At 41.6% G+C, this 14,789-nt stretch overlaps 1 protein-coding gene across 8 annotated transcripts in view; it reads left to right on the top strand.

The window, feature by feature from the left end:
- LOC148521634 (sodium channel protein type 2 subunit alpha-like) overlaps window positions 1-14,789 on the top strand; it is a 147,935-nt gene that overhangs the window by 86,075 nt on the left and 47,071 nt on the right. For all 8 annotated transcript variants that reach the window (XM_088474844.1, XM_088474840.1, XM_088474838.1 and 5 more), the window contains exons 17-19: window positions 2,560-2,695; window positions 3,877-4,031; window positions 11,594-11,767. In XM_088474844.1, coding sequence (XP_088330970.1) covers window positions 2,560-2,695; window positions 3,877-4,031; window positions 11,594-11,767 — 465 coding nt within the window. The remainder of the gene's footprint in view (window positions 1-2,559; window positions 2,696-3,876; window positions 4,032-11,593; window positions 11,768-14,789) is intronic.

The raw sequence follows: 14,789 nt of genomic DNA, 5'->3' as shown, positions 1-14,789 counted from the left end.
TTGGATGGAGATAACGTGAAAGGAGATAAAGTACCAGCCAATCAGCTCCTAACTGCCATGTCACACACATGTTTCAAAAATGACAGTTATGAGCTGGTTGATTGGTACTTTATCTCCGTCCACTTTATTCCATCCAAGGCTTAGTAAATAGACCCCTGAATCAGTAACATAATGGAATTAAGACAGAGAATTTTGTTCTGTGCATTAACTATGGCCAAATCGAGGGCAGTGCAACTGGTATTGCTGTACATGGTACAAGGCCAAAGGGGTGTTTCAGCTGAGCGTTAATAGCCCTAATCATACACGGTTGTCTTGGCAGTTACTGTTTTCATCTTCCTGAAGAGCTGGACACGTAAAGTCATAAAATCGTGATAGTGTCATTGCAGTGTTAAGAGGAGTAGAACAGAAGCAAAGAGGAGCCTTAAGGGAAATGTTGAATACTGAAAGGGTGGGGGGTTTACCAGTAAGAACCCAGGAAGTGGAGAAAAAAGTCCAAGTGAAAACCAAGGGGGAATGTGATGGTGAGAATTGGAGGAGATGGGTGGGAATCAAAGAGAACAAAGGTGTGGGCTATCTGGGCTGCCAAGTAAACTAATATATAGCAATGTTAGTAAATAACCCTGACAAAGTAGGCCTCAGATGGGCTACTGTGCGTTACTGCACATTTGCGATTTCATACTATTTTTAAGAAATGACCCCTCAAATGTCTGTTTCTCCATTCCTGTACCTTAAAGCTATTGATTGATTTATGATGGCAGCTTTCACCCTTTATTGACTATCAATAAGTAAGAGCTATGAGAGGATCACAGACACGTTATTTTTTTATTGCTCATTATCATTGGCTGTATAATTTTAGAACTTCCAAATGTATATGCTTCCATCATTTCCTGTGTACATTTGCTACTTATAAGTGCTGTCATACTGTATGATGATGTTATACATTACATAGTATTAACATTAAACTTGATTGGAGAATGCGGACTGTGTATGCTACCAGATAAACTACTGTAATATGGAACGGTATTCATACTTGTTTCGTCTTACCCATTCCCACTGGAAAATTGACAATTAAAAATGGATTTACATAATTTTTTCTTTATCTAGAAGTGCAGAGTGCACCTAAAAATGCCTCAAATTTCAATCTGCTTTTGCAGTCACATCAATAAGTATGAATATCAGGTTGACAAGTAGTTTGGAAATGCACATTGAATATGGGTGCATTGACAGAGATGGATGCCATTGCTTGTACAACTACTACTTTTGTGTGTTTCCTTTTTATGGAAATTATTGGATGAAAAATCGTTCTTAATTTGCTTTGGTAAAAGCATATTAAATACAGATGTCCTGCAACTTGACCTGGGATTTCTTTATTATAAAAGTACAACATTCATAAACAACACATTGAACTGCAAGCTATCAGCTGTAATGCAACAATAACTATACTTAAAATATAATAATCAATACAAAGCATAACCAGTAAGTATGGGCTGAGGGCCTGATTCAGCAAGGAACGCAGTTGCTAATACAGCAGACAGTCGGACGATTGTTGCGTACTGCACATGCATATGCGAGCCAGTCACACAGTGACTACGCAGACCCATCGCAGAGTGATTGACAGGAAGTGCCGTTTGTGGGTGGTGACGGGGGTTGGTCGGGGAAATGCAGGCGTGCCAGTGCGTTTCAACACCGTTGCATGGGTGTGCATAAATTATCCACTGCGATGCCCTATGCAGCCTGAAGCCTGATATCTTGCGATGAATTTAGCAATTTCTGAGTAAGGTCAGAGCTTGTGCAAGTGTGCGTGAGGCTGCGATGGTACTCGATTGTACCGATGATTTTGCAGTCTTGCTAAACATTACGCATGTGTGTAAGGTAAAGTGGGCGTCCTTGTGTATTGCTGCGGTGGCATTGCGATCGTAGTGAATTAGCATACAATCGCAGTTGAACTGCATGCGTCATCGCTATTGCATTCGCAGTTGCGATCCGTAATGAATCAGGCCCTGAGTACATTATGTCGACATACCAGATACCAGTTAGTATAGCAATAGGATAACTTATACAAGGCCGTAACTAGAGTAGTGCGACAAGTGCCATGGCACAGGGCACCGCAGGGCAGGGGGCGATGTTTGCGTCTGTTAATTTTCCTGTTTATTATCATTCTCACTTGTAGCTTCCTCTTCTTTTATTCCCAGCATCTCCTGGCCTCCCCTATCTCTTCCCTGGCTCTTCCCCATGAGGCCATGGCACTTTTTCAGGTGCACTATCTCATATCCCTATTTAAAAAAATGGGGGGGGGGTGCGCCAATGCTCTCTCTGGCACAGGACACCAAAAAGTCTAGTTACGGCTCTGAACTTATACAAAGTATAACAGGCAATTTACAGTATATGTGCTCTTGCACAGTTCCAACTAAATATTGTTCATATCTGTTTAACTACTAACTAACAAAAGGATCATAATAATAAAGCGATAGCAAGCATATATAAATTAAGCATCATTCTGTTATAAATCAACAAGCAACTTATTAATTAAATTTTTTTTCGGGATGGATTTATTTTCAGAAACTGAATTTAACCAGTTCATCTGAAGGGAGCACCGTGGATATCAGGCCCCCTGGGGTAGCCGTGGAAGGAGAAGGGGAGCTGGTAGAAATTGAACCAGAGGAGGCTCTGGAGCCAGATGCCTGCTTCACAGAAGGTGAGTGGGAGAGCATTGCTCATTAAAGGCTGTGTGTATGGCTTTTTACTTGGCAGTTGGCCTGCACAGCAAGATTATATAATGAGAAGAAGTCTCCTGGTAAATCATAAAAGCACACATTTTGTGTGGAAATAAAATCTTTGTTGGCTTTTAGGATTACAGGAAAAGACCTATGTTTTGTTTTTCCTCTTACACACGCACTGCTCAGGATGATGGTAAGTCTGAGAAGGAGATGTTGAGATAGCACCTTACTCTTTATCATCTTGAACCTCCTAGTTACTGTTTCCTCTATATTGCCTGCATTGAGAATCTGTTGTTCAGTGTAGCTATGCTCATTGCATTTTTCCCAACAATTTCAGTTTTTAACTTCACTATTTACTTAGTTAGATGGAAAAGTGATCTTTCTCTTTATATATAAATCCAAGAAACTCCTGGCACTCAATGAATCATGGTCCACATATCTTGCTAACGTGCCTTCCGCAATTGAAAATGTACTCCATATAGTTACCCCAAACGGGCGGCACTCAGTAGACTTTCCAATGGATCTATTTCAAAGCATTTATTTATTGAATAAATGCTTTGAAAAAGAACCATTGGCAAGTCTACTGAGTGCCGCCCGTTTGGGGTAAATATATATATATATATATATAAATAATGAAACGAAAAGAAGACAAGGCGCATCCACGTGATGTACGGCAGCACGTACATCACCATTATTTGGGACTTTTTGATACTGAGCTTCATTTGTATTTATTTTATGCTCTTAAGTGGATATGTTGCACACTTGTGCATTCTAAATATATATATATATACGCACCTAGGTAAATGTACAACCAGTCCACTACTATAGGAAGGTGAACAATGAGCAGTGGTCTGAGTGTGGATGAAAGGAAAAACAAAAGCCTTACTGTATATCAAGAGCGTAACTAGGTATTTGAAGGCCCCATAGCAAATTTTATAAGGCTATGTACCACCCAATCGTGAAAAATGTTTATATCACATGTAACTTTCACATGGAAGATGGGCCCCCATAGCAGCTGCACCCCTTGTACCTATAGATATTTAGTTAAGTCCTTTATGGTGTGTTTTACTTTTTTAGGTAGAAATGACAATAATAAGACACATACATTTTGCTCCAGTGAAATGATAAATAGCTGCTCTATTTATTATGATTTTCCTAGGCTGTGTTAAGAGATTTCCAATTTGCCATGTGAATATTGATGAAGAAAATGGCAAGACATGGTGGACATTTAGGAAAACATGTTATACAATTGTAGAACACAACTGGTTTGAAACCTTCATCATTTTCATGATTCTCCTCAGCAGTGGTGCTCTGGTAAGTCAAAATGTTTTTTCTTAACATCAAAAACAGAAGCTCACTAAATGCTTATACACTTTACTCGCATAAAATAGGGGTTTCCCAATGCCTGTACTCCCTACACACACAGTAACAGAAGCTTCCCAATTGCATGCTTACTCAGAAGCTTCTTATGTGGATGTAATCCCTAAATGCAAATTCAGAAAATCCCTAAATCCAATGTCCTCTCTAAACACAGAACTGAAAATCCCTATATTGATGTACTCCCTACACAACAAATAAAGGAAATCCCTAAAACAATGTAATCTCTACCCAGAAAATATAGGAAATCCCAAAATCGATGTACTCCCTACACAGAAAATATAGGAAATCCCTAAAACAATGTAATCCCTACACAGAAAATACCTAAATTGATGCACTCCCTAAACACGAATACAGAGAAACCCTAAATCAATGTACTCCCTAAATACAAATACAACCCCTCCCTAAATCATTGTGCTCCCTAAATATGAATATAACCCCTGCCTAAATCATTGTGCTCCCTAAATATGAATATAACCGCTGCCTAAATCATTGTGCTCCCTAAATATGAATATAACCCCTGCCTAAATCATTGTGCTCCCTAAATACAAATACAACCCCTGCCTAAATCATTGTGCTCCCTAAATACAAATACAACCCCTGCCTAAATCATTGTGCTCCCTAAAAACGAATACAACCCCTGCCTAAATCATTGTGCTCCCTAAATATGAATATAACCCCTGCCTAAATCATTGTGCTCCCTAAATACAAATACAACCCCTCCCTAAATCATTGTGCTCCCTAAATACAAATACAACCCCTGCCTAAATCATTGTGCTCCCTAAATATGAATATAACCCCTGCCTAAATCATTGTGCTCCCTAAATATGAATATAACCCCTGCCTAAATCATTGTGCTCCCTAAATATGAATATAACCCCTGCCTAAATCATTGTGCTCCCTAAATATGAATATAACTCCTGCCTAAATCATTGTGCTCCCTAAATACAAATACAACCCCTGCCTAAATCATTGTGCTCCCTAAATACAAATATAACCCCTGCCTAAATCATTGTGCTCCCTAAATACGAATATAACCCCTGTCTAAATCATTGTGCTCCCTAAATATGAATATAACCCCTGCCTAAATCATTGTGCTCCCTAAATATGAATATAACCCCTGCCTAAATCATTGTGCTCCCTAAATATGAATATAACTCCTGCCTAAATCATTGTGCTCCCTAAATACAAATACAACCCCTGCCTAAATCATTGTGCTCCCTAAAATCAAATATAACCCCTGCCTAAATCATTGTGCTCCCTAAATACAAATACAACCCCTGCCTAAATCATTGTGCTCCCTAAATACAAATACAACCCCTGACTAAATCATTGTTCTCCCTAAATACAAATACAACCCCTGCCTAAATCATTGTGCTCCCTAAATACAAATACAGAAAAATAATACAGATGTGTCCTTACTCATCTAGCCTCAATAGGCAATGCAGCGCGATATTCCTGGCGTAAGTGAGCCGTCAGACCCCATGCAGCTCTGCTAGCGTCAAGTATCACATACCAAATAAATGAGCACAGTCTCCTGGTGCTTCCTAGTTGCTTCGAATTGTGATTTAGATGCATTTTCGGCACAAAAAGACGCAACAAAGATGCCTGGCGCTAGTAGAGGCTCACGCAATCACTCACACCACGAGGGCAGATGGAAGGAAACACAGTGGCATGGATGCAGGAAGACGGGGCGGTGCCCATGGGGAAAGACAAATTGGTGTGGATCAGGGCATGCAGACTAGTACAGTTGGGAGAATACACAGCTGTAGGGATTGGGGAAGTTATAGCAGCATGGAGGCGAAGATAGTGTAAATGCATAGACAGAGTATGATAGTTTTAGCAATTGGGAAGCTGAATGTGTATAATGAATGAGATGGATGTATGGAGCGAGAAGGATTTTGGAACTCAGTGAAATTTTTGTGGGGACTGAATGGGAAGATCGTGGGCACTGAGTGGGATGTGTGTGCCACCTAACTGCTTAGACCTCAGTTGCATAGACTGCATGTGTGTATTCCAATGAGCACACAATTCTGTGAATTAGCAGCTCCACCATTTTGTGAGTGACAGGAGTCTCACTCTGTGAGAGTGCAGAATCTGCAGTTAACCACATGGTGTCATGGCATACCATATCTGTACAGGTTGAGTCTCCGATATCCAAATATTCCGAAATACGGAATATTTTTAGCTTGACTGAGAAAGTGAAACCTTTGCTTTCTGATGATTCAATGTACACAACCTTTTTTTCATGCACAAAATTATTAAAATATAGTATAAAATAACCTTCTGGCTGTAGGTAAAGGTGTATACGAAACAAAAATTAATTTCATGTATGTACACAAACTTTTTTTGATGCTCAAAATTATTAAAAATATTGTAGAAAATGACCTGCAGGCTGTGTGTATAAGGTGTATATCAGGGGCTGGCTGGCAACTTTTAGCCTGGGGGGCAAATGCATGCAGGCGGCCCTGGCAGAGGAGTAGCGTGTAGCCAGGGTGTCCGAAGAATATGCGTGCTACGGCGCCCCCCCCCTCAAGTGTTCCAGGGAGGAGGCGGGTCCATATGGGATTAATGTCAGGTAAAAATAAAGCCCCCCTGTCGTAGTGCCCATATGCAGTGCCCCCGTGTGCCACAGGAGAGAACACCCTTATGCAGGACTCCAGTAGTGCCCCCAGTAGTAGTCCCCCCCCTTGTAGTGCCCCCAGTAGTAGTAGTCCCCCCGCTTTGTAGTGCCCCCAGTAGTAGTAGTCCCCCCCCTGTAGTGCCCCCAGTAGTAATCCCCCCTTGTAGTGTCCCCAGTAGTAGTAGTCCCCCCTTGTAGTGTCCCCAGTAGAAGTAGTCCCCAGTAGTAGTAGTCCCCCACCCCCCTTGTAGTGCCCCCAGTAGTAGTCCCCTTATAGTGCCCCCAGTAGTAGTAGTAGTCCCCTTATAGTGCCCCCAGTAGTAGTAGTCCCCAGTAGTAGTAGTCCCCTCACCCTTGTAGTGCCCCCAGTAGTAGTAATCCCCTTATAGTGCCCCCAGTAGTAGTAGTCCCCAGTAGTAGTAGTCCCCTCCCCCTTGTAGTGCCCCCAGTAGTAGTAGTCCCCCACCCCCCTTGTAATGCCCCCAGTAGTGCCAGACCCCCCCCCCCAGTAGACAGACATAATATAAAAAATAAAATAAAAAAAACCACTTACCTGAATCCCCGCTCCCGCCGCCGCCATCTGCTCCTCCGTCTGTCCTCCCGGGCCGGGCCGCTCTGCATTATGGGAGAGACGTCATATGACATCATGACGTCTCTCCCATTGCCCACTGCGGGAGCCGGAAGATGGAGCGGCTCCCGCAGTGGGCGCAGCAGCTAATGAGAGTCTGACAGACTCTCATTGGCTGCTGCTTACAACAAACACACAGCTGCCGGAGCCGGCGGCTGTGTGTTTGTCAGTGTAGCGCTGACCGAACTCCGTCCGGTCAGCGCTACACACGCGGTGCAGTCTGTGTCACAGTGACACAGACTGCACCGGCCCGCATGAAGCTGCGGCCCGGGGGGCACATGGCACCCTGCCCCCCGGCCCAGCCCGCCACTGGTGTATATGATGCTTAAATGTATTCTGTATTTAAATTTGGGTCCCATTTCCAAGATATTTCATTATGGTATGCAATTATTCCAAAACACGGAACATTCCGATATCCAAAATACCCCTGGTCCCAAGCATTTTGGATATGGGAGACTCAACCTGTATTACGCAAGGAACACGTCCATTAAGGCGTCAGCCTTAATGATCGTAATTTAATTGCTTTTTGAAGTTTGTGTTGCACAAATTCAGTAGGTTTTGTGAATTTTCAGATCGTGTCTAAGCAGCCTTAATGGGACATGTGAAACCGTAAGGTTTTTTGTCTATGGAATTTCATAGCTTTTTTATAATTTATTAACCATCAGGGTTTTGACAAGCAAACCGGGCCACCTGCAGGGCAGTAGGACAACAAATAGGTACACTAACACAGGTGGAGGAGCAGACAGCACACAGAAGGTGTTTTAAGTGTGCAGAGGGAAAGACGGCTGTGGGGGCAAGCTTCAGGTGTGTGGGGCAGTGGCAGCAGTGGGGGTGTGGAGCAGTGGCAGCAACAGGGCCATGCACAGAAGCATCAGTGGGCGACAGAGGGACTCACTGGTCCTGGGCATGCATCTGAGAAAATCAAATCAATTAGACACAGATGCATTGACATATCAGTGAGATCCATCCATGCATTGTTTTCAAAAATGTGTAATATGAAAAAAAAATTACATGATCCCACAGCACAACCAGCATCGAGCTATGGAGCCCCAGTGCTGGTTGTGCTAAACACAGGGGACAAACGATGTAGGGGTTACCTGTATAAAGCACAACCAGCACCAGGCTAATCAGAGCCAGTCCTGGTTGCCAAAATACAGGGGACAAACGACGTAGGGGTCCCCTAAAAAAAATGGAATTCTCCTACAGAGAATTCCGGAGGGAGGGGGCATGGTGTTTAAGGGGCTACACCTCAAAAGCTATTGGAGGTACAGAGCTGAAATTTTGCATGGGCGGGTGCTGCATGCCAAATTTCAGGGCAAAAACATAAAAAATTAGGACTTAGGAGTAATCTAGGTTTCCAACTGTCAGTTTTTTTTGACACGCAATTAGGACCACTTTTCTGCTGTTCTCTATGGTGGATTTTTGGGAAGGCATAACTCAGGGTAGGGGACGAATTTAGACTTGGGGTTTGTTTGTTTTATTAGGTAACTATTGTTCAACGGTAGGTGCTATTGGGGTTAAGGTAATTGAGAAAGTTACAGTTTTTAAACTATTACCTCACGAATCCGCCATTATAGAGATAGGAAGTTTCAACTTGATGCACAGCCTCAGTAGGAGCGTCTATCAGGTGTACTTACTATGGCTTCACTTGGGTGCACCAAGATGGCAGGTCAGTGTGGGCGGTAGCGGTGGATGGGCTCGGGGTAAGGAAGCAGCCATAAGTTACGGCAGGAACCCAGGGGGGCAGCAGGCGTTAGCTGTGGCTGGGACCTGGAGGCGTTAGTGGTGGCGGCGGTGCAGACAGAAGGACCCAGGGGAGGTAGCAGCAGACAGATGCAGGCTCCGATCTCAAAGATCCGTGATACCTGCATCTGTGTATAAATAAACACAGAAGCACGGATGGGATCAGTGAGACCCGTCTATGCTTCTGTGATTAAAATAAACCCTGTGTAAAAACAAACAAAAAAAATGTTGTGGCCCTACCCTCCCAAATGACAACCAGCACCGGGCTATGGAGACCCAGTACTGGTTGTGCTAAATACAGGGGACAAACGACATAGAGGTCCCCCATATTAAGTACAACCAGCACCAGGCTTTTCAGAACCAGTCCTGGTTGCCAAAATATGGGGGACAAATTACGTAGGGGTCCCCCGTATTCAGCGCAACCAGTACTGGGCTCTGAGCCGGTCCTGGTTCTGGAAATACTGGGGGAAAAAATGAGTAGAGTCCCCCAGTATTTACCAGAACCAGCACCGACCCTTTCTAGCAGGGGGGTGATGCCACAGCCAGGGAAGCCCTTTCATCGGGCCCCCCAGCCGAAGGATCACCCCTGAGTGTTTCCATTTTTGTGGCCACTGATTATCAGGTCATAAGTGTACACATATTGTGTTATATCTTTATACCCCTGATATTATTAGTGACATTTTGTCTTACGTAGCATAATCACTGGCAACATGTATTACACATGCTGGTGAATAGGGGTAACGTACACGTGATACTCAGGGCTCTCAGCGGCTTCGATTATATACAGCGCTGCATGCAGCAAGCAGGGATACTTCTACTGACATACCTATCCCTGTTCCAATATTTTTTAGGTCATCCGATGATTTAGATTCAGATAGAATTACATTCATCACTTATAATTTTACTCTATACTGTGGTATGATCCACACTAAGAACTACATTTAGATTTTCACCTGGTTATATTTATACATTGATAGTGGGACACATGACCATATTGTTGCTATGATTATATATTATATAGAATTTGATGTGCAGTCCCACTTATAACTTCAGACGAATTATTCATTCATTGTATATCTATCACACAGCGGGACACAAAGTGTTTCTTTTTATTGACACTTTTTTTATTTACACTTTTTCTACGGTCCAGTCTACACTATATATGTTTGTCTATAGTCCTGAAACATCTGTTTCTTTTTAATATTTCGTTGTTGATTTTTTTGTTATATTTGCTTATTATAAGATGACTTAAAAGTTATGTTTTAAACATTCTTTGTGCACCTGTAATAGACATTCTTTTTCTTTAGTATATTTGGATTAATTCAAAATATCAAAGAATAACAATATATAAAAATATATATAATACACAGAACTGCAGTTCCTGAAATAAATACCAAATTGGTTGCATAGCATGTATAATGTAGCACAAATTAAAAGCAACAATATGGACCTGATGTTAATCTCATAAAGGAATATGCTGATGAAAAATATACATAGCAGCGCAAAACAAGTCCAATAGGAATATTGTAAACGATGATAAAAATGATCCTTATACGATAATGAACACAGAGTCTTTATCCTGAATATGGGATTGCTGTGATCCCTCAATAGTGAAAGGGTCACTCACCACTCCAATTGAGACAGCTTGGTGATGGATAACAAGATCCCAAATGATGTTTTGAAGCGTGGTGACCTGGCGTCAGTTATCCTGTAATGTTCCCAGGAAAACCGACCGGGCACAGTGAGAGCCTGGGGGGAATGCCGCAGCAGCTTTAACCACGTGGATCCACCATGATGTCAGTGTGGAAGTCTACGAGTGGCATAGGGTCCGCTCGCCGACAGGCTGCTGAAGAGTGGCAGCAACAGCCAGCAGGACGTGATGAGAGTATAATCAATATTCCAGGCTCCGTACTCCATACTCTTGGATGGTCACATAAACAAAGGCAGCAAGATATTGTGGGGGAGACAAGTTCTTTCAGAAACTTAGGTTGTCCAGCATTTCTCCCCTTTAGCAGGGTTTTTTTCAAAAGGTACCTTCAATAGCGTTTGAGGTGTAGCCCCTTAAACACCATGCCCCCCCTCCGGAATTCTCTATGGGAGAATTGCAGCTTTTTACACACAGCCTTAATATAAGGGCACGACTGTGCCCTTATAATATATATTTGTATATATGTCTTACACTTACCTTCAGATGAAATATGCAGATCTTGTTGGGGACGGGGTCATGTAAATGGTGTCATTAGGCCCCACCCATTGCTGCATAATGACTCAGTTTGAGGGATCTTGTGGTGTGACGATCCGTTATGTTACTTCTAGAAGTGCCAGATTTTGCATTTACTCACACTCTTGATGCCTTTTGGACACACACATATATACAGAATAGTTAGGTTCACTTGGCATAGTCTTTTGTAAGATATGTCCAGTGTTTGGTAATATGTTAAGATATGCATGCTTAGTAAAACTGAGTTTTATTTGTCATAAAATATGATTACTTGCATACTACAGGCTTTTGAAGACATCTACATTGAGCAACGGAAAACCATTAAAACCATGCTGGAATATGCCGATAAAGTCTTCACGTACATCTTTATTTTGGAAATGCTTCTGAAATGGGCGGCATACGGATTTGTAAAATACTTCACCAATGCCTGGTGCTGGCTGGACTTTCTAATTGTTGATGTAGGTATTTTAAACACATATTTGTAAATATGTAGCTATGCCAGTGGTTCCCAAACTGTGCGCCGCGGCACCCTGGGGTGCCTCAAGACACTTGCAAGGGTGTCTTGCAAGAAGCACAAACCTGTCCCCACCACATAACTGGCCCTAAGGATGACAGATAAGCACAATTTACTTCACTTTACTACTTCACTACATTTTTTTCTGAATTTCTCAATAACAAAATTTTGGCTTATTGGTGCCGTGATACTCTAGGGCAGCCTGATTTAAAAATGTTTGAGAACCACTGAGCTATGCTATCTACTTAGTGATGTATGTTCTGGGAAAAAAGATTAGTTATGAGATAAGGATCTAAGATCAGTTTTTTATCAAACAGGGAGAATTTATGCTGTATACTAAATACAATATACATTTTACCTGCCTTGTATATAATCTCCTGTATTTTATTATCTGAATATACAGGGCTCATTCACACGGACAACTTTGTTACATTTATTCTCTAATATTTACTGCATTTATACTCTAATATCTGCAATAAATGTTTTGGTGAACATTAAAATTGGTTTAAATTGGGCGAGATTTATTAAGCATCTATGAAAATTGAGTTTCCATTCATTTGGAAATTGATTATGTGTTATTTTAGACCGTGTGGGCTAATTTAATGTGAACAAAATGGATATGCCAGTTTACTAAAGATTTTCCATCAAGGGACACTAAATAGAAGTCTTAACTGTAAGTCTATGGGAAGCTCAAAACATTGACAAAATTAAACTGACAGAAAAAAAATAAGCTTGTTGTAACTTAACAATAATATTCATAATCATTCATAAACCATTAAATAGAATAAAAAGAACAATAATAATTTTGGGGAAAAAATAATATGTGTGCTACCTATATGTGGAGAAGTGCATTATTTTGCTCCTATTTAAAAAACAAACAAAAACAAAACATTCGTTTTCTTGTTTGGTTGGCCAATAGGATTAAAATAAAGTACACTTGTCATCCTGTCACTGATCTATCTAAATCTACTGTAATTGGAAAGGGTAAGTGTGGCTGAGCAAGTGGGAGTGGGCTGGTCAGTTCACATCATACTTGCCTAATATACCCCAAATTTCTGTAGGTTCCTGATTCTAGAATGGCTCTCCCTGATGCCCGAAAAAGTAAGCAAGTCTTTTGTAGGCCAACCATATCCGACCACTGCTGCCCACTTCCCTTTAGAAGTGGATGGTACAGACGACTAGATGATGCAATTCAAACTGAATTGCGAAATCATGGCCCTCCCCCCGCTTTACAATTCTGATAATCATGCCATGCGGCAAACTGCTCACTTGACTGCGCCACTCCTCACCCCGCTCCACCAAGTAGGCTGCCCTACCTAAAGGTAGTCATATATGGTTTGCAACAGATTTTCTTTATTCTGCTTAGACAATTCTTCATTAATATGGCACATTTCACTACTTTTTCTGTAGTTGCAAAGAATACCAGCACTGACCAAGCAAATTAACTTAACACCGTTGTCAATGAATGATCCCATAGGTATTATATACACTGCTCAATATTTTAAAATGTAAAAATTAGAAGTGTAATAAATATTATATATTGTTACTGTTAATAGCCAAAAGTTTCTTCACTTGGGAAGCGTTCATCATTTCCATTTTTACATCAATTGAACATAGTAAGTGCACTCATGAGATTGCAGAACATGTGTTTCAGTAATCTCATTCATTCCTAGTGACAGGTGGGGGTGCTAAGAGGGAGTGGGTATTAATTACCCGGGCCAGGGCTTCTTATTTGTCAGCTGCAGCAGCTCCTCTCCCCAGCCCTGCACAGGCTGCTGTGTGCAGGGCTGAAAAAGGTCCAGGAAGGCTGCTTTCGCTGAGCAGTCTTCTCTTACTGCATGATGAGCGGGGGTAGAGCAATCGCACCGATTCCCTTCAGCTCTGCCTCCTTGTGCAGTGCTTACCAGAGCACACTGTTTTTTAAGTTTTTTTTGTAAGGGGCATGGTCACACATCCACAATAAGGCCACAAAACGCAGCAGTACCCAGGCCCGGCCTCGATCTCTATGGCCCTGATGACAGTTTGTATTCTGAATATTGGGTCAACCCAAAAATTAGCTGTCCCACGCAGTTCAAGTTTGTTTTAACTCAGATGAGGTCTACAAATCAGCGTCCCACTGAAGAATATTTTGGCTATTTAGAATACTGATTGGATAGCACATCATAGTGAGAAAGTGGAAAACTGTTGACACTTCAGTAGTGTCCAAAGCTGTCTTCTTAGATGCTATTGTATAAGACTGCTTGTTAATGCAATATTTTGATTATTTATTTAATTACAGTAGAGCTGTGATGTGATTCAATATTAACCTTTTTTTATTCCTTGCATTGGCTTTCCTTAATGACATGCATCAATTTTCCAACAGGAAACAGATGGCTGTTCTCTGGAGCAATAATGGTTGATAAAATACATTTGTGATAATCTTTTCCCTCTGCTACATGATAGTGATTTTTATATGATATGGTGCTAATGTGAGAGTCCTGGCATTATACTTGTAAGATAGGAGAGTTTTCAGCCATGTTTTAAGTTTAATTTTCTAGATTTAAGAGATGTTCTGTGCCTTAATCATAGTTTTATCCAAATGTTATATTCAAAAGGTATGTTTAATGCTTCTAACAACAATTTCTAAAAAGGGTTGATCATTAATATTAAGAACTTATTTCAATTCAAATCTGTGCATGTGCTATTTGTAAACTTACATTTCTTCTAGAGGGAATTAGGGCAGTCACTGATAATTGATCCTTACCTCACAACTGTCCCGATATTGGTGGGACAGTCCCGCTTTTTTAGCCCTGTCCTCCCACCTGCGGACTGTAGTCTCCCAAAGGGTAGAAAAGGTTGGCAGTATACTTCTCAGTATTGGTGACTTGGTGCAAACCAGCAGCTCAGGAAATGTTGGACATGCCTACAGTATGATGAGCAGCCACACCCCTAATGTGGTGGAGAACAAGGAAGGAAGCTTGACATAC

Source organism: Taudactylus pleione, unplaced genomic scaffold (genome assembly GCF_031769625.1).
Source record: "Taudactylus pleione unplaced genomic scaffold, aTauple2 ptg000156l, whole genome shotgun sequence".
NCBI lineage: Eukaryota > Metazoa > Chordata > Amphibia > Anura > Myobatrachidae > Taudactylus > Taudactylus pleione.
The sequence above is the reverse complement of the archived record's forward strand: the minus strand, read 5'-3'. Positions and strand labels throughout refer to the sequence as shown.